The 26066-nt window shown below is 39.6% G+C and overlaps 2 protein-coding genes across 2 annotated transcripts; one reads left to right on the forward strand and one right to left on the reverse strand.

Moving 5' to 3' along the window:
• Positions 1-6709: 6709 nt before the first annotated feature.
• On the forward strand, positions 6710-16940 carry pmpcb (peptidase, mitochondrial processing subunit beta). The gene is made up of 13 exons (XM_039660710.2): positions 6710-6858; positions 7132-7248; positions 8393-8479; positions 8568-8697; positions 8768-8966; positions 10563-10642; positions 11074-11180; positions 11840-11983; positions 12062-12222; positions 12287-12372; positions 13767-13855; positions 15054-15129; positions 16768-16940. Exons 1-13 carry the CDS (start codon positions 6778-6780, stop codon positions 16827-16829), a joined length of 1419 nt encoding a protein of 472 aa, XP_039516644.2. The 5' UTR covers positions 6710-6777; the 3' UTR covers positions 16830-16940.
• Positions 16874-25273, reverse strand: dnajc2 (DnaJ heat shock protein family (Hsp40) member C2). The gene is made up of 17 exons (XM_039660689.2): positions 25027-25273; positions 24164-24354; positions 24018-24093; positions 23841-23939; positions 23182-23323; positions 23026-23106; positions 22874-22939; positions 22336-22427; positions 22139-22260; positions 21885-22034; positions 20893-20981; positions 20713-20782; positions 19505-19695; positions 19320-19420; positions 18189-18299; positions 17954-18114; positions 16874-17052 (listed from the first exon to the last, which is right to left on the reverse strand). Exons 1-17 carry the CDS (start codon positions 25085-25087, stop codon positions 16984-16986), a joined length of 1872 nt encoding a protein of 623 aa, XP_039516623.2. The 5' UTR covers positions 25088-25273; the 3' UTR covers positions 16874-16983.
• Between the last annotated feature and the right edge of the window lie 793 nt (positions 25274-26066).

The raw sequence follows: 26066 nt of genomic DNA on the forward strand, positions 1-26066 counted from the left end.
CTAAAGATTTTCACCATCAAGAGACACGAACCTGGATTCTCCACACGAAAGAGCAACACTCACACCACTGAGCCACTGGATCTTCAACACTCACACTTCTTTTATTGTGAGCATGTCTTCTTTTCTCTTGGACAAACCCGACAAAACTAAAGCATCATAAGAGTGAGGCTTGAACCTGGGATTCCCACATGGAATCACAACACTCAGACCACTGAGCCACTGGAGCATCCACACTCATGGTCCTTTTTTTGGGAGCATGTCTTCATTATCTGGATAAACCCAGTGAAACTAAAGCATCATAAGAGTGAGGCTCGAACCACGGAGTCGCACATGGAACCACAACACTCAGACCACTGAGCCACAGGAGCTTCTTCATTTCAGCGTTTCTGTTTGTCTCAAACAATCAAACTAAAGTATTTTCCACCACAAAAGTGAGATTTGAACTAGGATTTTCAACAAAGAAGAGCAACGCTTTTACCACTGAACCACTTACAGTTGTAGCAGTTGGACGTCCTTTTTGAAGATTGGTGTTTTATTTGGACCAAACCAGTGAAACTAAAGATTTTCACCATCAAGAGACTCGAACCTGGATTCTCCACACAAGAGAGCAACACTCACACCACTGAGCCACTGGACCTTCGACACTCACACTACTTTTTTGGGGGGGGGCATGTCTTTTTTTTCTTTTCAACAAACCCGACGAAACTAAAGCAAAGCATCGTAAGAGTGAGGCTTGAACCCCTGTTTCCCACATGGTACCACAACACTCAAACCACTGAGCCACTGCACCTTCGACACTCGCGGATCTTTGATTGTGAGCATGTCTTCTTTTCTCTCGGACAAACCCGACAAAACTAAAGAAGCATAAGAATGAGGTTCGAACCTGGGATTCCCACATGGAACCACAACACTCAGACCACTGAGCCACTGGAGCTTCTTCACTTGAGTGTTTCTGTTTGTCTCAAACAATCAAACTAAAGTATTTTCCGCTGCAAAAGTGAGATTTGAACCAAGATTTTCAACACAGAACAGCAACGCTTTTGCCACTGAACCACTTACAGTTGTAACTGTCAGATGTCCTTTTTGAAGATTGGTCTTTTATTTGGACAAAACCAGTGAAACTAAAGATTTTTGCCATCAAGAGACTCGAACCTGGATTCTCCACACGAAAGAGCGACACTCACACCACTGAGCCACTGGACCTTCAACAATCACACTTCTTTTTTTGGGGGGCATGTCTTTTTTTTTCAACAAACCAGACAAAACTAAAGCAAAGCATCATAAGAGTGAGGCTTGAACCCATGTTTCCCACATGGTACCGCAACACTCACACCACTGAGCCACTGGACCTTCGACACTCGCACTTCTTTTATTGTGAGCATGTCTTCTTTTCTTTTCTCTCGGACAAACACGACAAAACCAAAGAAGCATAAGAGTGAGGTTCGAACCTGGGATTCCAACATGGAATCACAACACTCACACCACTGAGCCACTGGAGCACCCACACTCATGATCTTTTTTTTGGGAGCATGTCTTCATTATCTGGATAAACCCAGTGAAACTAAAGTATCATAAGAGTGAGGCTCGAACCACGGAGTCGCACATGGAACCACAACACTCAGACCACTGAGCCACTGGAGCTTCTTCATTTCTGTGTTTCGGTTTCTCTCAAACAATCAAACTAAAATATTTTCCACTGCAAAAGTGAGACTTGAACCAGGATTTTCAACACAGAACAGCAACGCTTTTACCACTGAACCACTTACAGTTGGACGTCGATTTTGAAGATTGGTGTTTTATTTGGACCAAACCAGTGAAGCTAAAGATTTTCACCATCAAGAGACACGAACCTGGATTCTCCACACGAGAGAGCGACACTCACACCACTGAGCCACTGGACCTTCGACACTCACACTTCTTTTTTTGGGGGGCATGTCTTTTTTTTCAACAAACCAGACGAAACTAAAGCAAAGCATCATAAGAGTGAGGCTTGAACCCATGTTTCCCACATGGTACCGCAACGCTCACACCACTGAGCCACTGGACCTTTGACACTTGCACTTCTTTTATTGTGAGCATGTCTTCTTTTCTCTCGGACAAACCCGACAAAACTAAAGAAGCATAAGAGTAAGGCTCGAACCTGGGATTCTCACATGGAATCACAACACTCAGACCACTGAGCCACTGGACCTTCGACACTCACACTTCTTTTATTGTGAGCATGTCTTCTTTTCTCTTGGACAAACCCGACAAAACTAAAGAAGCATAAGAGCATGGCTCGAACCTGGGATTCTCACATGGAATCACAACACTCAGACCACTGAGCCACTGGAGCATCCACACTCTTGGTCCTTTTTTTGGGAGCATGTCTTCATTATTTGTATAAACCCAGTGAAACTAAAGCATCATAAGAGTGAGGCTCGAACCACGGAGTCGCACATGGAACCACAACACTCAGACCACTGAGCCACAGGAGCTTCTTCATTTCAGTGTTTCTGTTTGTCTCAAACAATCAAACTAAAGTATTTTCCACCACAAAAGTGAGATTTGAACTAGGATTTTCAACAAAGAAGAGCAACGCTTTTACCACTGAACCACTTACAGTTGTAGCAGTTGGACGTCCTTTTTGAAGATTGGTGTTTTATTTGGACCAAACCAGTGAAACTAAAGATTTTCACCATCAAGAGACTCGAACCTGGATTCTCCACACGAGAGAGCAACACTCACACCACTGAGCCACTGGACCTTCGACACTCACACTTCTTTTTTTGGGGGGCATGTCTTTTTTTTTCAACAAACCAGACGAAACTAAAGCAAAGCATCATAAGAGTGAGCCTTGAACCCATGTTTCCCACATGGTACCGCAACGCTCACACCACTGAGCCACTGGACCTTCGACACTCGCACTTCTTGTATTGTGAGCATGTCTTCTTTTCTCTCGGACAAACCCGACAAAACTAAAGAAGCATAAGAGTGAGGCTCGAACCTGGGATTCCAACATGGAATCACAACACTCAGACCACTGAGCCACTGGAGCATCCACACTCATGATCTTTTTTTGGGAGCATGTCTTCTTTATTTGGATAAACCCAGTAAAACTAAAGTATCATAAGAGTGAGGCTCGAACCACGGAGTCGCACATGGAACCACAACACTCAGACCACTGAGCCACTGGAGCTTCTTCATTTCTGTGTTTCGGTTTCTCTCAAACAATCAAACTAAAATATTTTCCACTGCAAAAGTGAGACTTGAACCAGGATTTTCAACACAGAACAGCAACGCTTTTACCACTGAACCACTTACAGTTGGACGTCGATTTTGAAGATTGGTCTTTTATTTGGACCAAACCAGTGAAGCTAAAGATTTTCACCATCAAGAGACACAAACCTGGATTCTCCACACGAGAGAGCGACACTCACACCACTGAGCCACTGGACCTTCGACACTCACACGTCTTTTATTGTGAGCATGTCTTCTTCTCTTGGACAAACCCGACAAAACTAAAGAAGCATAAGAGCAAGGCTCGAACCTGGGATTCCCACATGGAGTCACAACACTCAGACCACTGGAGCACCCACACTCATGGTCCTTTTTTTGGGAGCATGTCTTCATTATTTGTATAAACCCAGTGAAACTAAAGCATCATAAGAGTGAGGCTCGAACCATGGAGTCGCACATGGAACCACAACACTCAGACCACTGAGCCACAGGAGCTTCTTCATTTCAGCGTTTCTGTTTGTCTCAAACAATCAAACTAAAGTATTTTCCACCACAAAAGTGAGATTTGAACTAGGATTTTCAACAAAGAAGAGCAACGCTTTTACCACTGAACCACTTACAGTTGTAGCAGTTGAACGTCCTTTTTGAAGATTGGTGTTTTATTTGGACCAAACCAGTGAAACTAAAGATTTTCACCATCAAGAGACTCGAACCTGGATTCTCCACACGAGAGAGCGACACTCACACCACTGAGCCACTGGACCTTCGACACTCACACTTCTTTTTTTGGGGGGCATGTCTTTTTTTTTCAACAAACCAGACGAAACTAAAGCAAAGCATCATAAGAGTGAGGCTTGAACCCATGTTTCCCACATGGTACCGCAACGCTCACACCACTGAGCCACTGGACCTTTGACACTTGCACTTCTTTTATTGTGAGCATGTCTTCTTTTCTCTCGGACAAACCCGACAAAACTAAAGAAGCATAAGAGTGAGGCTCGAACCTGGGATTCCAACATGGAACCACAACACTCACACCACTGAGCCACAGCTTCCACAATCACATTTCTTTTTTTGGGAGGATGTCTTTCTTGGATGTTATGTGTGAATTACACCGTTGCAAACCGAGTCTAATAAACATAAAAGTGTTGCGTCCTCCTGTGGTGTTTTGTGTGAATTACTTCATTACAAATAGAGTCTAAATAAACTTAAAAATGTTTCGCCCTCCTGTGGTGATTTGTGTGAATTACACTGTTGAAATTCGAGTCTTCTCCCTCTTGCGGTGATATGTGTGAGTTACACCGTTGCAAATCAAGTCTAATAAACATAAAAGTGTTGCACCATCCTGTGGTGATTTGTGTGAATTACACTGGTGCAAATCGAGTCTAAATAAACTTAAAAGTGCTTCGCCCTCCTGTGGTGATATGTGTGAGTTACACCGTTGCAAATCGAGTCTAAGAAACATAAAAGTGTTGCTCTCTCCTGTGGTGATTCGTGTGAATTACACCGTTGCAAATCGAGTCTAAATAAACTTAAAAGTGCTTCACCCTCCTGTGGTGATTTGTATGAATTACACCAATGCAAATCAAGTCTTATAAACAAAAAAGTGTTGCGCCCTACTTTAAAGTTGATTTAATATTCAAGCTGTTAGCATTATTGCACCTTCTTGTGGTGATTTTAGACCTTGCAGTTTCAGCCTGACTGCAATTCAGTTTCATCCTCCTGTGGAGACTTTTCTGAATTACATCAGCCACCGACCAAGTGTAAATGCGCTACACTTCTGTAAGAGGGTGAGAGGAGAAAAACATAAAAACTTCCAAACAGATCTATTTACACTATCTATGTTCCGTCCTGTCTTCTGTTCAAAATTCAAATAGATATATTTGCAAATAAAAACACCAAAACAATATAAGTCCAATAAACTTAAAAGTGTTTCGCCCTCCTGTGGTGATTTGTTTGAATTACACCGTTGCAAAAGAATCTAAATAAACATAAAAGTGTTTCCCCCTCCTGTGGTGATTTGTGTGAATTACACTGTTGCAAATCTAGTCTTCTCCCTCCTGTGGTGATTTGTGTGAATTACACTGTTGAAATTCAAGCCTAATAAACATAAAAGTGTTGCACCGTCCTGTGGTGATTTGTGTGAATTACACTGGTGCAAATCGAGTCTAAAAAAACTTAAAAGTGCTTCGCCCTCCTGTGGTGATATGTGTGAGTTACACCGTTGCAAACCGAGTCTAATAAACATAAAAGTGTTGCCCCCTCCTGTGGTGATTTGGGTGAATTACACTGTTGCAAATCGAGTCTAAATAAACTTAAAAATGTTTCGCCCTCCTGTGGTGATTTGTGTGAATTACACTGTTGCAAATCTAGTCCTCTCCCTCCTGTGGTGATTTGTGTGAATTACACTGTTGAAATTCAAGCCTAATAAACATAAAAGTGTTGCGCCGTCCTGTGGTGATTTGTGTGAATTACACTGGTGCAAATCGAGTCTAAATAAACTTAAAAATGTTGCGCCCTCCTGTGATGATTTGTGTGAATTACACTATTGCAAATCGAGTCTAAATAAACGTAAAAATGTTTCGCCCTCCTGTGGTGATTTGTGTGAATTACACCGTTGCAAATTGAGTCTAAATAAACTTAAAAATGTTTCACCCTCCTGTGGTGATTTGTGTGAATTACACCGTTGCAAATTGAGTCTAAATAAACTTAAAAATGTTTCACCCTCCTGTGGTGATTTGTGTGAATTACACTGTTGCAAATCTAGTCTTCTCCCTCCTGTGGTGATTTGTGTGAATTTCACTGTTGAAATTCAAGCCTAATAAACATAAAAGTGTTGCGCCGTCCTGTGGTAAATTGGGTGAATTACACCGTTGCAAATCACAACAGTGAAACTACTATCATCATTCAGACCTTATGGCCTTGAAAATGGGTTGACAGACTTTTGTAATTTCCAGCAGAGAGAAACATTTTTGATTATGAAACTTATATTAAAAGTACAAAACACATTCAGGCAGTTTAGAAAGGACATATGCAAGACAAGTTTATTTATTTAGCACATTTCACACACAATGGTACTTCAAAATGCTTTGCATAAAAATTATTTAAAAAAAACCTAGCCAGATAAATATGAAAATCACACTGACATAAGCATAAAATGCACAATGACAAATAAAAAATATAAAAAACATATATATCAGTTTTGAAAAAGTGATTGTCAGATTGTCAGACTAAGTGATAGTTAAGTCTATGACAGATTCATATGTCAAATACCAATTTAAAATCATCTTATATTATTAATGACTCGGCGCTGCCATCTGATGGTCACATAAGTGAACTTATCATGCATTTTTACATTTCTCCACGAGACGGCGTAACAATAACAGGGTCAAACTGGAAGGGATGATAGCGCTTATTCATATGACCTACGTTATTATAAAATTATCATAATTAATCTTGTGTGACGCAGCTGTGTTGAATAACGCATGACGTAAGTGTTCTTCTGTCCAATCGGAACTCGTCTTTTCAACAACGTCATCCAGTTGGTCAGTAAACAGCATGGCGGCGTCCGTGCAGCGTTTCGGCGCAGCCGGGAGACACTTTATAAAGACGTTATTGAATACAACAGTCAGCAAAAGGGTACGAAATTACAAACACAACAATAGCATCATTGAAATTGTCGAAATATTGAAAATTAAATCCTCGAAATCTTTTAAAACAGCCAGGCTGAGCCTGTGGTATGAACGCTGGTCTCAATGATGCAAACTTACAGCGTAATTCGAAGGGAGAAAAAAAGATTTTACTCAAACATTTAATGTTATTACCACTCAAATCCGTTTAGCTATTTACCTTCTATATGCTGCTCGGTAAATCATGTATATAACATGCTTTAAAGTGATGTCTGTGTTTCAGACTGGCTCCACTCAGGCTGTCAGTCACGTGGTTTTAAATGTACCTGAGACGAAGGTCACGACCCTTGATAACGGGCTCAGGGTGGCATCTGAAGACTCTGGCCTGTCCACATGCACGGTGAGTTAACCCCATACATCTAAGTGAGCTTTGAGATTTCAATCTCAGCCAGATGTCTGATGAATTTGATTATTAAACATTAAAATTAGAAAGGCAATTTTATTAGTGTTTTTTTTTTTTTTTAAACAAAATTCTCAGACTAGGACATTTGGTGATGTGTCTTTTTTGAGGGAGGTGCCACCCGGCAGTGTCTGAAATAATGATATGAATAACAAAAGATCCAAACGATTTAGTTTATTATATCCACTAATCGATAAATACTGATAAATGATTTATAATGCACACTGCTACAATTTTCCATAAAAAGAATAGGAGAATAGGAAAAGGATATTTATTCGTCATATACACTGTTATATACAGAATACAATTTGCAGTATGATGTAAACTTGGTCAGCTTAGCTACTTAGACTGTGCATTAAAAATGTAAATAGTTGATACAAATGTATTACTAGATAATGGTTACACTTTATTTTAATGGTCCATGTCAACTAACACTCGTTACATGTCAATTAATACATTGTTAATTAACACTCTTTACATGTCAACTAACACTCATTACATGTTAATTAACCCACATTATGTCATCTATCTCTCGTTACATGTCAATTAACTCACGTGTCAACTAACACTCATTACATGTCAGTTAACACACATTACATGTCAACTAACACTTGTTACTTGTCAACTGACACACATTATATGTCAATTAACACTATATATCACGAACACTCGTTACAATTGTCAATTAACACACATCAACTAACAGTCCTTACATTGTCAACTAACACTCGTTACATGTCAATTAAAACAAATTATATGTCAACTAACACTCGTTACTTGTCAATTAATACACGTGTCAACTAACACTCGTTACATGTCAATTAAAACAAATTATATGTCAACTAACACTCGTTACATGTCAATTAACACACATTATATGTCAACTAACACTCGTGACATGTCATCAGCATGTAATCAAAGTTACTAACAGTCAACAGAATGTCTCAATGGGAGTAGTCGACCATCAAATTAAGTGTTACCAAAAACAAATATAACAAATAATAATGAGAAGGATTTAAAAACAAGTCCTGTGAGGGCAAATAAATATAAATCATAATATCTGAATTGTAATCACATGATCCAGGTTGGTCTGTGGATTGATGCTGGGAGCCGGTATGAAAATGAGAGCAATAATGGCACGGCTCACTTCCTGGAGCACATGGCATTTAAGGTAAGAGAAATGATGAGTTGCAAAATTCTGTCAAAATATTACAAACAGTTTAGTACGATTTAATACAGAAGTCATTGAATCGTTTCAGGGCACCAGGAAGAGGTCACAGCTCGACCTGGAACTGGAGATCGAGAATATGGGCGCTCATCTGAACGCTTACACCTCCCGCGAGCAGACGGTGTACTACGCTAAAGCTTTCACTAAAGATCTGCCCCGAGGTAAACACCAGTCCGTCGTGACGGCCAGAACTGCATTATGGGTGAGCTGTAAATCAGTCTCTGTTCCCAGCGGTGGAAATCCTGGCTGACATCATCCAGAACAGCACGCTGGGAGAAGCGGAGATCGAGCGAGAGCGTGGAGTTATTCTCAGAGAGATGCAGGAAGTGGAGACCAACCTACAGGAAGTGGTCTTCGATTACCTGCACGCTACAGCCTATCAGGAAACACCTCTCGGGAGAACCATCCTGGGCCCTTCGGAGAACATCAAGTACGTGTCACTAGCTTACGTCTTCAATTAAGTTGTGAATGACGGGGTAGAAATGCACTGAAACGGATAGCTGCTCATGAGGAGGTAAAACAGGTGTTATTTTACTCAACACTGAGGTATTTTAATAAAGTAAATTACAAACTTTACATGAAGACCCTAATGAATCATACCAACTTGTGGAAAATGGACATCCGATGACCCCTTTAAAGGTGCCATGTGTTAGAATTGAGGTTAAATATCCCAAAAATGAGCTACACACATCAAAAGATTGAGAAGAAATAAGGTTGATGTCTTTTATAAAATGACAAGTTATAGTGCTGCATAGATATCAACCTGAATTAGCATTAACTTATACCATGGTCTGGGTGAATACTCAATTCTGATTGGCTGCAGGGTGTCCGTTAAAAAGTGATAGAGGACACCTAGTAAAGTAGTTCTGGTGAAACTGCCTGTTTACTATTTGAAATGAATAAATAAATGCGCTGCCCACAACAGCTGTGAGTAACCATAGCAACAGGCAGTCAAAGTATCGGTTAACAATTTGCTCTATCAAAACATCTAACGTTAGTATTACATAGCCTACTAATACAACAATGAGCGACTTCGTTATTTCTTTTAACATTTATGGAGAATATGACAACTTTGACGACTGGGATGCTGCTGAAGAAAGAAAAAAATGTAAATAAAACGGAGAAACGTCGCAAAGAAAATGACACCGCTGCTGCTCTGAATGAGACCCTGCGGGAGTTTTACGCAGCTGTCCAGACAACCAAGGCAGGGGGAGAGTACAGCGTTTCAAGCCTAAGAAGCCTGTTTGATTAATTGTTTTATGTGTAATAAAAAAAATAAAAATAACTTTGTGTTTCATGAAAAAAAAATGCATTTTTGAACCTGAAGGGTTCTACAAGCTGAGCGGACTGTAAATATCTCCGGTTGCTAAATAAACCAGGCGAGTTATTATTTGTAAAAAACTAGATTTAGCCTAATTAAAATATAAACTAGCAGCTAATGTTTTAAAAATGTTTTATTTGGCAAGTGACCATGGTATAAGCGGGTTAATTAATAAGGGATAAAATTAACCCTTACTTATCAGTTACTTGCTAAGACAACATTTCTAATTTTCGTTAAGTTTTTCCATCTAATAAATATTTCATTTGAATTCGACCTTAATTCAGTTAAAGCTACACTGTGTGATTTTTTTTTTACCCCCATCTAGTGGTGTAAATATATATGACCATATTAGTTTCTGTTCCTCTCAATTCCGATTTCGTTTTAACTCCTACGGTGGCCAATGTAGTCCAAGATTAACATGGCTTCCAGTTCGACCTCGTCCACGAGTCGTAAACGCGAAAGGCGAAGCTTTAATTACGGGTATGTCCCTCTTTGGCTAATGTACTTTCAAGATGAAGGGGCAACATGGCGACCGACATTCATTTCCATGGCATATTATACACTCATGAGAATACTTTATTATTTGAACGAAGTAAATATACATTAATGAGCGCACATATTTTTGAAAGAACTAAGTGTTTTTAGCTAAGAATAAACTAAAAGAGTTACACAGTGTATACAATTTGACTATTTTTTCTTTTTCAGAACTATAAATCGAGGGGATCTGGTCGAATACATTACAACACACTACAAGGGGCCACGAATTGTATTAGCTGCAGCCGGAGGTAAAGCAACAGAAACAGTGGCTGCGTCCCAAATCACATACTCTCCAGTTGGTACTTGTTTTGAATAAGTACTTTTCTATATAGTATGAATGCGTGTATAATCTTAACATACGACATTGCAACCTACCGTTCGCTTTACTGCCATTCACAAACCCTCTCCCGTGGCCTCATGGGATTGTAAAATGTCCGTCGTATTTCACTTCAGAATTAAGTAGTAGTTGTGCCGACTCTTTAATGAGTACTGTGAATTCAGACATACTACTTTTGTACAGTTTTTCACCTATTATATAGTTGGGAAGTATGTGATTTCGGATGTGGCCACTGTACCTCAGCATCACTGAACATGTTCATGTAAGTCATTTCCTTTGGTTTAAACGTTGACATTAGTTACTGCCACAGATTTTGACCATTATTGTTTTTCTGTCTTTAAGGAGTGTCACATAATGAGTTGATTGATTTGGCCAAGTTTCATTTTGGAAAGCTGCCGGCCCGATACAGTGGAGAGACTTTACAGCACTGCCATTTCACCGGGAGTGAGGTAAACACACCATTATTTACACTAACAGAATTATAATTCAGATTAATGGTTATGTTTCGAACGCTTTTCACTCGCATTGTTTCAAAGCAGATTTACTGAATCATGATGTTAATGTTTTATCATCTTACTGCCTTATAGTGTTTAGAGGTGGATAAGTTACAATGTTTAAAAATGACAAGTTAACTAATCAAAAACTAACTCTAGCTGGTCAATAACTTTATTCTAGAGCTGCTGTAAAGCCAAAACAATCTGGTACTTTAATTTCCTATTACCACTGTAAAGCTGCTTTGAAACAATCTATATTGTTTCATGTTATATCTATATTGTAAAATGTTGGCTCTACTATATAAAGCGCTGGTCGATGAGATTACATTTTGCGACGAAAAAAAAAATCAGGCAGTTGAGATTTGCTATATTGTATCACCTTATGACAAGCGCTCGACCAATCACAAAACACTGCTCCAGCCGACCAATCAGAGCACAGTGTGCTTTTTAGAAGGAGGGGCTTCATAGAGACAAGAGCATTACTGACAGACTGGGAAGAGAGGAGCCGCAACAATGGAGAATAATCAACATTCAAGCAGGAAAACCTGCTCTAGTAGAGAAACAAAAATGCATAATAAAAGACTTGCCTGTGTTCTGCTCTGAATTCCTCACAGATTCGCGTCCGAGATGATAAGATGCCTCTGGCTCATATAGCAATTGCCGTTGAGGCTGTCGGCTGGTCACATCCAGACACCATTCCTCTAATGGTGGCGAATACGCTCATTGGGAACTGGGATCGGTCCCTCGGCGGCGGGATGGTAAGATGCTCTCTCTAAACTCACTTTACACAGAAAGAAATCATGAAAGTCAACTAACCAGACTTTGTTTTCTCGTAGAACTTGTCCAGTAAACTGGCACAGATGGCATGTCAGGGCAACTTGTGCCACAGTTTCCAGTCCTTCAACACTTGCTACACAGATACAGGTCTGTGGGGGCTTTACATGGTGTGCGAGCCGGGAACCGTCGACGAGATGATGCGCTTCACTCAGCTGGAATGGTGAGCTTGACTTTACTGTTGAGCTGAAAGCACGGATGAGTAATTAACATGCGGTTTGCTTTAGGATGTCTCTGTGTACGAGCGTGACTGAAAGCGAAGTGAACCGAGCTAAAAACTTGCTGAAGACAAACATGCTGCTTCACCTGGACGGTAAGTGCAGCGTCACATAAATCACAAACGCACATGTAGAGCTGTTTTAAGTCATGAAAATTGATGCGTTAGGCCTTGTCCACACGGACACAGGTTATTTTAATAACCGTGACTTTTCTTACGCGGTTCAGCCGTTCGTCCACACGTAAACGCAGTACCAGGTCACTGAAACCGAACGTTTTGGAAAACCCCTGCTAGGGTTAGGATTTTCAGAAACGCCGGTTAGTGTTGTCGTGTAGACGTTAAAACCGGAGTTTTTGCCTTGCGATGTCAGAGTGTGTGGCGTTAACCTGTAATAACTTTTTGTTAGGCTTCTGATTGGCCAACATGGCTTTACTGTTAGGGTTATATCGCCGCCTGCTGGTGTGGCATGCTCTTGACCCGTGCTTGAAAGCGTGTTTTTGCGTTTTCATGTGGACAGAGATTTTTTTTAAACCAAGCATGGATGGACGGGATTTTTTTTTTTTTTTTAGCGCGTCAGGCGCGAGGGATTTCAATGGTAAGTCAATGCAAAGACACGACGTTAGACGTGTAAAAAAAATTCCTGTGGCGCGAATGAGGCGTAGTTGCGAATACGCCTCATTTCGCGCGCAAATTAAGCCTCTGGCGTGTTAAGCTCGTTCCGCGCCAATGATTTAGTTCTATTTGAGCATTCACGTGTTTGACGCGAATTTGCACCTGTCGCCCGAGTTGAACTTTGCCGTCAATTCACGCCGCGTTAACCAATCAGGAGCCTAGCTGCTTGCTCATGTGGTGAAGGAACTGGATGCTTCAATAAATTATTTTGTAATATGAATAAATGCCTGGTGTGTTTCTAATGCACAACAAAGCAAATATTTTCACTTAAAATTTTAAATAAATATTATCACTTAATTTTATTTCAATATATAAGACATGTTCATTTTGTATTGAATGTTATTTATTCCATATCTAGATTAGATGAAATATTATTATGAACAGACAACCAACATACATGTGCATAAGTTCGTGTCTGGACATGAGAGAGAGAAAAAAAAAAATCACTGGACAGGTTATTAACTTTTGGTTTCGATTCCGACGTGCGTAAATTTCGCGTCAAACTTTAGTTTTTTTGCACGTGTCAATTTCGCTCTTGACACGGGAATGGATTCAAAGTGTTCAAGCGTGTAACTACTAGACACGAATTTGACACGCTATTCACGTCGGGTGTGAACGCACAGTTGGTCTTTTGTTCCCTATTTTGAAGTATATCCGTGTGAAATGAGAGAATTGAGCTGCAAAAGAGAGGGGAAGTTATTCGGATTATGAAAAAAACAAGAATGCACAGATGAATCATTTCTAATAACTACTGCAGTAAAAAACAAAACCTGTCGATTTTGATTTCATGCTGACTTTAAAGTGTTTGTCTCGTCTAGGATCCACTCCCATCTGTGAGGACATCGGGCGGCAGATGCTGTGTTACAGTCGCAGGATTCCTCTGCACGAGCTGGAGGCCAGAATAGATGTGAGTAAATAAACATGCTGACGTTTGACCCACATTTAAAAGAATTCACCGCTTTATCCCTATTTGGACGGGAATGGTTTCTAATTGGGATGTCTGTAAAATTACATTTGCACTTTTACGTTACTCGGCTAATCTTTTTTCTAAAGATGGTTTCTGTCATTTACTGTAGTTATTTAATGCGGTGGTGTGACGTTATGATTGACAGTTTCTGAGTGAAGCACCAACAGACTTTTTTTTCGGGATCCTCAGAGGACCTTTAAAGAAGTAAATGAATTGTTTAGTTGGTTTCACATAACACGGGGTTCACCGGGGGGCGATCGAGTCACTTTAGCTTCACTTTTCAGGGCTCACGCAAGCCTAAATAAAACAACGCTCAAGCTTACCTGTTTTTCCTCGTCATAGTTGCGGTGTTGCCCATCACAGTTCAGGCATCAGAACCGCGTCTCCTCACTGCAGATCTGGGTTCGTGTAGCGGAGGGATTCCTGCCGCTGTTTTCACTCCTTTACACATTTTATAAACTCTCCACGAGTTCTCAGCTGGTCAAAATGCCATCATATATGGCTACGCACTAGAGCCCGACCGATGAAGGATTTTAAAGAACGATACCAATATTTTGGGGTTTTAAAATCCGATATATCGGCCGATAATTTATTTATTTATTTATTTTAAACTGGACATGATGGTCACAAATTTTGTCATGCTTATTTGAGTTAAGTGAACTGATGGGGATGTTCGTTTACTTGTTATTCAAGCAATGTATGTCTCGTGACCAACTCAACGAGTGTTGCCAACAGTGCCCTCTGGTGGACAAACTATACAACTCCAACACTCATGACATTGTTCAAGTGTGTTTCGTCCGTTTTTATTTTATTTTTGAAATATTCATTTATCGGCCATTATAACCGCCGATACCGATAGTTTGGAAAATGCCTAATGTCGGCTGATAATATCGGTCTGGCTCTACTACGCACATACAGCGAGCGCATTTGTCCCAGAACACATTGTTTTGGATGTTCGTCGAAAAATATACGTCATAAAAGATGACCAATCAGGTTGTGAACATATCAATTTGCCTTTAGGTTCGGTGTTAAAAATGCCAATGTGAACGCTAAGTGGACCAGCAATACTTTTTTTTTTTGGTCCGGACCAAATTAACCATGCAAACCGAATTACAAGTCTTAATGCTTCTGTCCTCAGGCCATAGACGCCACAACCATCAAGGACGCGTGTATGAAATACATCTACAACAAAGCTCCTGCTATTGCAGCTGTTGGTGAGTATCCAGCTTTGACTCTATTATGATGAAGAGTTTATTTTCATAAACAGAGTATTCACCCTCTCCGTTTTCAAAAATAACCATGCACACCTGTCGGTTTTCAGAAAAGTGTTTACACAAATGTAGTCAAGAGCATGTCAAACCTGTAGGTGGCAGTGTAACGAGAAGCTCAAGCTCACGTTAGCCAATCAGAATCCAGAAAATAGAGCAAACGGACGAAAAGGGTTTGCACTAACAAATGCGACTGCTATTCTGCATGCATCCATAATCGCCAAATGAAAATGTAAACACTTGTTCGCACTTTTGACGCAGTGTAAACTGTTTTTCTCAGTTTACATGCAAACGAAGTTTGGCTGGAGTTTTTAAAATAGAATCGTTTTCAGAGGCGAATTCTTAATTTACGCATAAACGACAGGAAATTTCTCAAAACCAACCATGTACGTGTAAATGGGGCCTTATAGTTTACCTTAAATACACCTGATTGAACTCATCAGCTCGTTAATAGAGACTCCAGGAGCCAGTTGCATAAACACAGAGGCTGCGTCTCAAATCACATACTTCCTATGTGGGTGAAAAACAGTATGAGACAAAAGTAGTACCGGTATGTCTGAATTCACAGCTTCCTGTGAGATTCTGAAGTGTGTATACGATGGACACTTTACTATCCCATGAGGCCACGGGAGAGGGTTTGTGAATGGTAGTGAAGCGACGTAACTAATGCAGGTCACGTGATGATGACAACTTGGCGAATGAAGTCTAGATTACATTCATACCAACTAGAACGTGCTTTTTATACTTATTCTGAATAGTATAAAGTACCTACTCATGAGTGATTTCAAACACAGCCCATCTTAAAAATTAGTCTTGGACTAGCTTTACAAGTTAGTTTTAGCTTTAGTTTTACAAGTTAACACTATCCAGAACTGTTTTAAGTCAGTTACATAAACATGTAGATTGGTCTAATTTGATCCTAAAAAGTAAGGCTGATTCCCCCTTAACTAAACGCTAGTTGCTCATGCTAGTACTTAAAGGAGTAGTTCACTTTAAAAAAAAAAAAAAAAAAACTTTTGCTGATAATAAATTCTCACCCTCATGTCATCCAAGATGTCCATGTCTTTCTTTCTTCAGTCAAAAAGAAATTAAGGTTTTTGATGAAAACATTCCAGGATTTTCTCCATATAATGGACTTCAATGGGGTCCAAACTCAGCATTTGTGTTTGTGCTTATACAACTTAAACTTTTGCATTTATTTTTTAAACGTGATCGCTTCGCTAGATAAGACCCTTATTCATCGTCTGGTGTCGTTTAAAGCCCTTTGAAGCTGCACTGAAACTGTCTTTTGGACCTTGAACCGTTTGGACCCCATTGAAGTCCATTATATGGAGAAAATACATTAATTAATTAATTCATTTCTTTTCGACTGAAGAAAATTATCAGCAAAAGTATTTTTTAAAAGTGAACTACTCCTTTAAGTCTTACCATAATGGCTGTTTATGCAACTGGCCTCGATGAGGGTTGATGTGAAACTTGTAATGCTAGTTGAAGCCACATGACCTGAAATAGGCGTCAGATAAGAGGACTGGAGAAGCGCTGCTCTAAATGACTGATCAACTGAACACTTGTTGATGTTTGCAGGTCCGATCGAGCAGCTTCCCGACTATAGCCGGATCCGCAGTGGCATGCACTGGTTAAAGTGAACCATTTTTGTCTGCATAAGTCACAAAAATAAGAGATCTAAATATGCTTTTTTTTCCATGTTTATTATAAAATAAAGAACAACACAATAAAGTTAAAAGACCATGTTTTGAGTGAGTGTGTGTACGTGTGTTTTCTTCCCCTGTGGCATGTTTGTCATTTTTTGTTTTTAGCAGAGACCTGCTCCTGGGCGGCTTTCTTAGCCTTTATCATCTCCACCAACTCCTGGAGGAACACACAAAACATTCGCATCAATATTTACATTGCTTATTTCTTCTTTTTTTGTCATAATTTGTTGTGTATCAATTTATAGCAATCAGCTTGCATTATTATAATAAGAGTTACAAATATTTTAACTTCATTTAATATAAGAATTAGTAGTATTATATTTAGATATTTAGATAAAAAACATTGGGTAATGCATTGGCAATTAGCTTGCAATAACTATTTATTCCGATATTTTAAATTGTATTATTGTTGATAATCATATTAAATAATTATTTAAAAAGATCTTATTCTACCTCTAATATTTTTATTGCTTTTTTCAATAAACTTGGATTATAAGAAGAGCATCTCAGATTTTATATCATATATGCTGTATATAATATTTTTAGAAGTAATATTTATTAGGGCTGGACCAGTCCAGAATATTCGAATATTCGTTCGGTGGGTTGGTATTCGATTTTAAAATCGAATTAGAATTTTTTTTTTATTATTTAAATTTCGTTTTTATGTTTTTTTTATTTAAATTTAGTTTTTATTAATTTGAATTTCTTTTTTTTTTTTATTTAAATTTTGTTTTTATTCATTTAAATTTAGTTTTTATTTAATTAAATCCACCCTACTTTGTCAGTGAGAAGACTACCCCTTATTAAAAATATTGCTTAAGTTAGAAGATCTCTGTGTGTGTGTGTGTGTGTCCATTCGCGGAGCATATAATCCCTGCTATTCCATGTTCATTGTTCATGCTTAAAAAAATGGTATTCGGACCAGCCCTAATATTTATCAAAAAGAAAACAATTACTTGGTAGCTTTCAATTCTACCTGATTAATATACTCATTTCTTTTTCTTATTATTCTAACACAAAAACCCATTGGCTGAACAGTCACGGCAAAAAAGCCTTACTTTGTATCTCTTCATGCAGTCCTTCTTGGAGCGTCCGGGCACGGCGGCGGAGATCTTCTCCCAGCGCTCGGGTGTGTTCACCGGGTAGGTCTTCAGAGCCTGTTCCAGAAGCTTCTGCTCCTCCGTGGTCCAGTGTGCAGAGTTGGCCTCAGCGCTCTGAGCTGCGGGACACACAAGAAGTGCGAGAATTGTAACACTGAACTGTTTTCGCAGTGTGTGAACTGTGGTAACTTACCGTCAAATCTCTCTGACGGCACAGCGTTGTCTACGGTGGGAGGAACCTGTGAATGCTCCTTCTTAAACTTCTCGAACGCCTTTCGGTTGATCTCGTCTTTCTGGTGAGGATCTGTCGCAAATTAAAGAGGACAGATCTTTCTTTAGTGTGTAACGTTGCTGTTTGAGCATGAAAACGGGTTATTCTCTATTTCTGAGTTTCTTCCCGGGAACACGTCACAATATTCCTCATTATAATAATTAATGCGAAGAATAAAGGGGCGGGGCCTGGTTGAGTTAGTTAGTAGCGTGTTAAACTAGCGGTTATGGTAAGGGGCGGGACATTTCCCAAACACACTCGACCAATGACAACACACTGATCCAGCCGACCAATCAGAGCACAGTGTGCTTTTTATAGAGAGCGTTACTGACAGACTGGGAATATGGGGAATCAACATTCAAGCATGAAAACGTGTTCTAGTAGAGCCTGAAAACAACATCAAGACCAGTGTTGGGTAAGTTACTCTAAAAAAGTAATTAATTACTAGTTACTAATAACCTCTTCAACAATGTAATTAGATTACTATATGAATCACTCTCTCTTAAAAGTATTTAATTACTTTTAATTACTAATTACTTTCAAAATCCCATTTCAATCTCAACCAGCTGAATAATACAAGGATAGACATGAATCTGTTTTAATTCTTTCAAATAAATACTATAAAATTGCATGAATTATCCTTAAACAGACCAATGTGGAGAAGGTTACATTATAAAAACATACTTTTTAACATCAGACAATACATTTTAATGTTAAACCCACTATTGTTTTATGTCTAATCTCATGACTTTTCATACATATTTTACAATAATTACGAGTGCGTACGATTTATACACCTCATAAAATGCATACGAATCGTTGTGAGATCGGATTGATCTATACACAGTATTTACTTCAATTACATCAGAAGTAACTGTAATTAAATTACAGATAAATGAAGAGTAATCCCTTACTTTACATTTTCAAGGGAAAAGTAATTAAATTACAGTAACTAATTACTTAGTAATTAGTTACACCTAACACTGATCAAGACTTTGTAACAGGGTATAATATGACCTCTTTAGGCAAATTAAGCATACAAGTGCTACCTACCAAGTTTCTGCAGTGTTTTTGCTTTATTAATGACGTCTTTGGCGGTCCTCTTCGCCCCGCTGCTGGAGTGCTGGTTCATATAGTTGGCGATCACCTCCCACCTAACCAATCACAGCACAGCTCAGTCGGGAACACCGGGATCATCCGCACCGTCTGCCACACGGCAGGTTAGCATGGAGACTCACCTGGCGTTGGTTCCGGCGGGAAACAGGTTGACAGCTTTGATGAGCAGCTGCAGATCTTCCTCATTCCAGCCTCTGTTGTTGAGTCCTCCTCCTCCTCCTCCTCCGCTGGCGTGTTCAGCGCTGCGAGACGCTTGCTGAGCCTGGATCTCGGCCTCCTTCTCCTTCTGCATCTGAATGTTCACCTCCTGCACCTGCACACACACACACACACACACGACGCTTGAACCAGGAGGACTTCAGGAAAACAGCGTTATTATTAACCCTTTAATACATTTTATTATTAACCCTTTAAGACCGACGCGAGCGCCGGCGCTCTGGTTTGCGTGTCTGTTTAAGAGCCTATAGAAACTGAAACCAAATGGCTAGCTCAATCATTCTTTTTGCACACAAAACCAGAGATGTAACAATTTTGATCATTTTATTTTATCAAAGAGATGATAATATTAGAGTGACTTCTGAAGGATCACGGAGTAATGATGATAAATTCAGCTTTGATCACAGGAATAAATTACACATTACTATATATTTACATAGAAAACAGATGATTTACATCTACAGATATATACAAGTTCAATTTAAGACTTAAGACCTTTTTAATGCCACTTTGAATGAAATTTAAGACCAAACATGTGATGGAAATATACACATCACAAACGTGTAAGTAATATTTAATGTTTAACCTAAGTAATGAAGTAATTTAATGTTTACTGAACTAAAATCAATGTTACATTTTGCAATCGCGAGAATATTCGGGAAAATAGCTCCCGTCATGTTATGTTACTTAACTATATCATATGTTATATTTAAAAAAAAAAACTCAACATTGTGAATTTTTACCTCAGTATGTTTCTTCTGTGAGTTTTATGTTCACTTGTTTTGATTTCTCACTATAAAGTCTCTCACAGAGACCGGCGAGTCTCAACAGCGCTTACAGAAACACATTATCATTATCAATCACTGTTTATGTAATAAAATCAGAATCATTCTCGCGATTCGATGCTTCGCTGGCTATTTGACAGACATTGGGTCCGTCACACTGGAGACATTTTAGCGGTAATGTGACCAGAAATATTAAAGACCCATCGAATCTGAATTTAAGACAGAAGAGACTCTTTCAGAAACAGTAAAACATCTTAACTCTAGTGTGTCTGTACGGATTAATTGCTGACAGCAAAAACATTGATGAAGTGAAGCGACGTGTTTCTCACCCGTTTCTCCAGAGCTGCTTTACTCTGTTCTTTATCCCCAGAGGACAAAGCTTCATTCAGACTCTGCAAACTACAAATCACACCAAAATAACAATTATTCTCCTATATTTCGTTAATAAAAGTGTTAAATGACATTGTGTTTAAAGGCTTCCCAGTGTTTTCACAACACGACTCCTTCACCTGATCAGTTCTAAGCGGTCGCACAGTTTCTCCACTTCCTCCATCATCCTGACGCTGTCGGCTTCATTATCGGTGAAGTAGTTTTGTGTCTGAGGGAGAGAAAGAGAGAGAGAGATGAATGGCAGACCGAGAGCTGAATATCAGTAGCCGTGTTTCCATTACACTTCAAATTGTTTTTATATGTTTTAAGTCTAAAGGAAAAGCACTATATTTTTTATTTAGTATCGTACAACTCATTTTAAATTTTGATATTGTTAGTATTATGTTAATGTCATTTATCATTTTACTTTATTTCATCCTATCCACTTTCTGCTGTAATGTTGAAATTTCTCACTTGTGAAACAAATAAAGGCTGATCTAATCTAACCTAAATTGCGCAAATTGAAATACGCCTAATGGAAACACGTCATTTTCGCAAAAACTCCCATTTAAAGGCAAAAAAGTTTTTTTTTTAGGGTTAGGGAGAGAGTGACAGGGGTGGTTGCCATGGTAGCGAGGGACAGGGGTGGTTGCCATGGTAGCGAGGGAGAGTGACAGGGGTGGTTGCCATGGTAGCGAGGGAGAGTGACAGGGGTGGTTGCCATGGTAGCGAGGGAGAGTGACAGGGGTGGTTGCCATGGTAGCAGTTAGGGTTAGCTGTTTATTGCAGGCCTGAGATGACTACAGACACTCTCCTTTTCAGAGTACTTACTTTTTAGAAATGTATTGGTATATAAAGACAGTTTAAACAAATTTGGGGGACAAACCGCCAACTCTGCCTTTAATGCTTGGATAAAACGCCCACGTCTCCTTCGGCTAATAATAATGGCTAGTGCGGTGGCTGCTGGGATAATTATTGGAATGAATTATCGCATGAGGAAAAAAAATATGTTTAAGTCGCATAACATCAGTTAATGGAAACGCCGTCCTTTTGCATTAGTAATGTTTTACAAAACATCGCAAGTGTTTTGCGCAGATGTGTGGTGGAAATGCAGCTAGCGAAGTGGTCTCGCCTTGCACGTGGTCCTGAGCTTCTGCCGCTCTTTCTTGAAGGCCTTCTTCTGCGCCTCCTTCTCTTTCTTGGCCTGCTGTGCCGCCTGTCGAGCCGTCTCCTCTTCCTTCTCCTTCAGCAGTCGAGCCGCGGTCTCCTCGGCCTGACGCGCCTGCACACACACACACCAAAAGATGGCGTTACAATAAAATTATCACAGAGTAAAAAATGTAAACAAAGTTGCCATTTGAAACAGGAAGTGTTAGTGTGACTGACCCGCTCCTTCTCCTCCTGCTCCCGTTTCTTAGCCTCGGCTTTGGCCTTCTTCTCCGACTCTTTCCTGGCCTTCTCCTCCTCTTTGAATTTTTTGATTCGCGGGTCGCAGTTGTAGGCGGTGTCTGTAACACACACACACACACACTCACACAGCCGCTCACAGCGAGATCTGTCGTGTCTGACCCGATGACACTCACCAACGAGAGTCCGTATCCGGTTCATCTCTTCCTTCTTCCTCTGAGCTCGAGAGGCTCGGTTCTGTTTCTCGATCCACCTCCTCTCATCTCGACTGCAGGAACACACAAAGAAAACATAGTATTTCGTTTTATTTCAATTTCATTTCAAGTGTCGTGGGTTTTTTTGATGGTTTTAGTCGACCAGAACAACTAGGGGTGGAAATATTTTAAAAACCCACAATTCAATTCTGGATTTTGAATCACATTTCAATTAGATACAGTAAATGCATAGATTTCAAATCTATTATCAAATCTAAAATCAAATCTATGCATATGAATATTTTCTAGAAATAAATTTCAGATACAGCCAGATATTCATTTTTCATTGATTCTTGCACCAAACAACACAACAAGATGGCATTTAATAATAATAATTTAAGCTCTTTATTATACTGCCGAATCTGTGCTGGTTTGTATTGGCCACCTCCAGTTTTCCCTTTGCTTTGCTATGGTTATTGATAATGGTCTATATAGCATATCATGACAAAATATAATTTACCATTCAGCTTTTTCCTTTTCCTCCTCGTCTAGATATGAAAATTCCCTCCACGAGTCAAAGTTGTACCTTGAAAGGAAACAGTTTGTATAATTTAGGCATGAATTAGACATCATTCAGGCTCAATATATATTAGTTAAATGAGGCTCACGTACCAAAAGGAATAGAAATTATCCACGTCTTCAAAAGAAGAGTCCATGTTTCCCAGACTCGGGCTGTGTTTTTTAAGAGACCACCTGATTGGAGGAGATGCGGCGGAGTGATTTCTGTGCACTGAACGTGTCGTGTGAATCACTTAGGTTGTTTCTTACCTTGCGTTCCTCTCAAACACCGGCGCAAACACCTCAAAAAACTTTTCTTTGCCCTCCGCCTTGGAAGGAACCGCATTGTCAAACGTTGGATCCACGCTGTCGAACGCTCTGCGTTTCACAGGATCTGACAGGATCTCTATCGCTGCAAACGAACAACACCATCATTCAGAAAACATCAAGTGAACGATCTTAAAGTGTGTATTTTTTCCCGTTTGATCATGAAAAGGTGTTTCTGAACTCCTGAAACGCCTCCATTGTAGTTTTGAGTTTCTTCCGGGAACGAACACGTCACAATATTCCTCATTATAATAATTAATGCGCAGAATAAAGGGGCGGGGCCTGGTTGAGTTAGCTAGTAGTGTGTTAAACTGGCGGTTATGGAAAGGGGCGGGACATTTCCCAAACACACTCGAAGCGCTCGACCAATCACAACACACTGCTCCAGCCGACCAATCAGAGCACAGTGTGCTTTCAGGAGGCGGGGCTTCATGGAGACAAGAGCGTTACTAACAGACTGGGAAGAGAGGAGCCGCAACAATGGAGAATATGAGGAGAATAATCAACATTCAACTGCTCTAGTAGAGAAACGACATCATCAAACCTTTGTGAAAGAGCATATTTAACACAAACAGCATTGATTTCTCTTCTGATAGTCAAACCTTTTGTTATGCAAGTGAAATAATCATTATCCCCCTCCACGATCTGCTCTCCCGCCGCTTTCCTCTTGTCCGGGTGATGTTTGAGGACCATGGCTTTATCTGCGCACAACAACAGTGTGTTACTGCTAAACATCCGGCATATTCTTCAGTGAAGTGGAGAGAGACAGGAGCACTTACGAGCCGCTTTGATCTGCTTCTGGGTCGCTTTATACCGGACGTGTGCTAGACCGAGAACAGCGTAGTGATCCTGGTTCTGTAACATCAAGAGAAGTGTGTCAATGCATCGAGTTCACACACGCACACACACACACGTCTCTACACACCTTCCAGTCTTTGGGGTCCAGTGTCTTTAGCATCGGATACTCCTCCAGCTGAAGCTCCTCGTCCTCCTCTTCCTCGGACAACTCCTCCTCTTCCTCCAGCTCTTGAAACGAAGCCGACACATTTCTACTCCTGCGCTTCAGAAACGCCTCAAACCAGCGGCCCACGGGCTCCACCTGCACCTGCACCGAGGCTGAGGACACACACTCATGATGATGAACCCGGACGGACACACACACACCGCTTCACAGGCGATTGAGGGGCTTTCAATTTTTTTTAGTTTGAATTTCATTTTATTTTATTTTATTATCCAAAGGAGCAGCACAAAATCCAGAGCAATTACACCTTTCCCACACTAAAATTTATAATAATGTTAAAATAATTAATTTTTAAGATTTTTATTTTAACATATATACATATATATATATATATACACAACCATATATTTATACATACAACGAACACACGTTCAGGCATTATAATTTAACATTCCTCAGTATCTATTTATTTAATACTATCTTGCATCTCATTAAATAAATCTACGTTTCATCTGAATTAAATTTCTAATTAAAATTAGATTTTCCAAAGAAAGTCTTGTTTTATATACAATTTGGAGGGACAAAACTGCTCTAGACAAAAATAACAAGCAATCTACAAGAAGCATAAATAAAGTTTGGAGACATCATTTGTTTCTAACTGTGTCTTCATTCATCAGATTCATCTCTGTGACAAAACATGACAATACGATCTAAACACACCATCTGCATATGAACTAAGCGCTCTAATAAAAATGTGTGAGGTGTCCAGATGAGTGTGTGATGCTGCAGATTCACTCTCTCACACACACACACTCAATGTCTCTTACCGGCGACGGCGTTATAAAGCTCTGTAAGCTGGCCGTCTAACGCCTCCTTCAGCATCTTCATGAGCTCAGACACACAGATGACACAGAAGAGCTCGCATTAGCAGAACCGATAGGCCTGATTGTGATATTCTTAAGCTGCTGTTTAGCCCGGGTCACTCAGATCCACATGGGCCGCACACAGCTGTCTGCTGGGGAACTGTGTTACACTCTCAGTCTTCCGACACGCAGCGGGGAGAGGCTCACATTTGGTTCCGCTACCGGAGATAGAGTTTACTACTGTAAAACCTTCGTAAATTAATCTTTCTTTCAAACAATGTAAGAAGCAGTATAAACTTATTTGTAACGAAAGTCCCCAGATAATATGACACCACAGATTTAGTGTAGTAACAAGTCAAAGTCAAACGATGGTATTTTGCTGGTAATTATTATAGTATGCAGAATACAGTAGTCAACATATGAGGTGGATAAAAACCTTTCATCAAAATTATAATGTGTATAATTTGAATAATGTGTGTGTGTATATATATATATATATATATATATATATATTACAAGGTTTAAAGATGGCAGTAAAATTAGCACTAGATTTAACACACAATTCATGTATTTCTGACAATTCAAGCAATTCACATTTCTTCTTTGTAATGTGATACAATCTTTATTGACAAATAAAAATATCCATTATGAACATCTGTACATCAGATTACAGTAAACGTTCAGAAACTGTGGACCCGTTGGCATCTCAGAACAGGTAAGAGACAGTTGTCAAACCTTGTAAATCTCCCTAAACACTCTTCAGGCCTTATGCAGTTTACAGCTCACAAATTAATTGTGAATACCCAGAATATTAGACTGTACATTTTTGTGTGGCAAATAACTTCATAACACTCACTCCTGTTTTATAGTTTTACTAAAGGACTTAGTCCTTTTTTTTTTCTTTTTTACAAAATGTACAATTAGTAAGTAGTTTTTTTGTGTTAGTTTTGCCTTTGACACTTCACATCTCAGTGTAATCTAAAGACAAGTGTAATCTGTACAGT

This window comes from Pimephales promelas, chromosome 24, assembly GCF_988280905.1.
Source record: "Pimephales promelas chromosome 24, fPimPro1.hap1.1, whole genome shotgun sequence".
Classification (NCBI taxonomy): domain Eukaryota; kingdom Metazoa; phylum Chordata; class Actinopteri; order Cypriniformes; family Leuciscidae; genus Pimephales; species Pimephales promelas.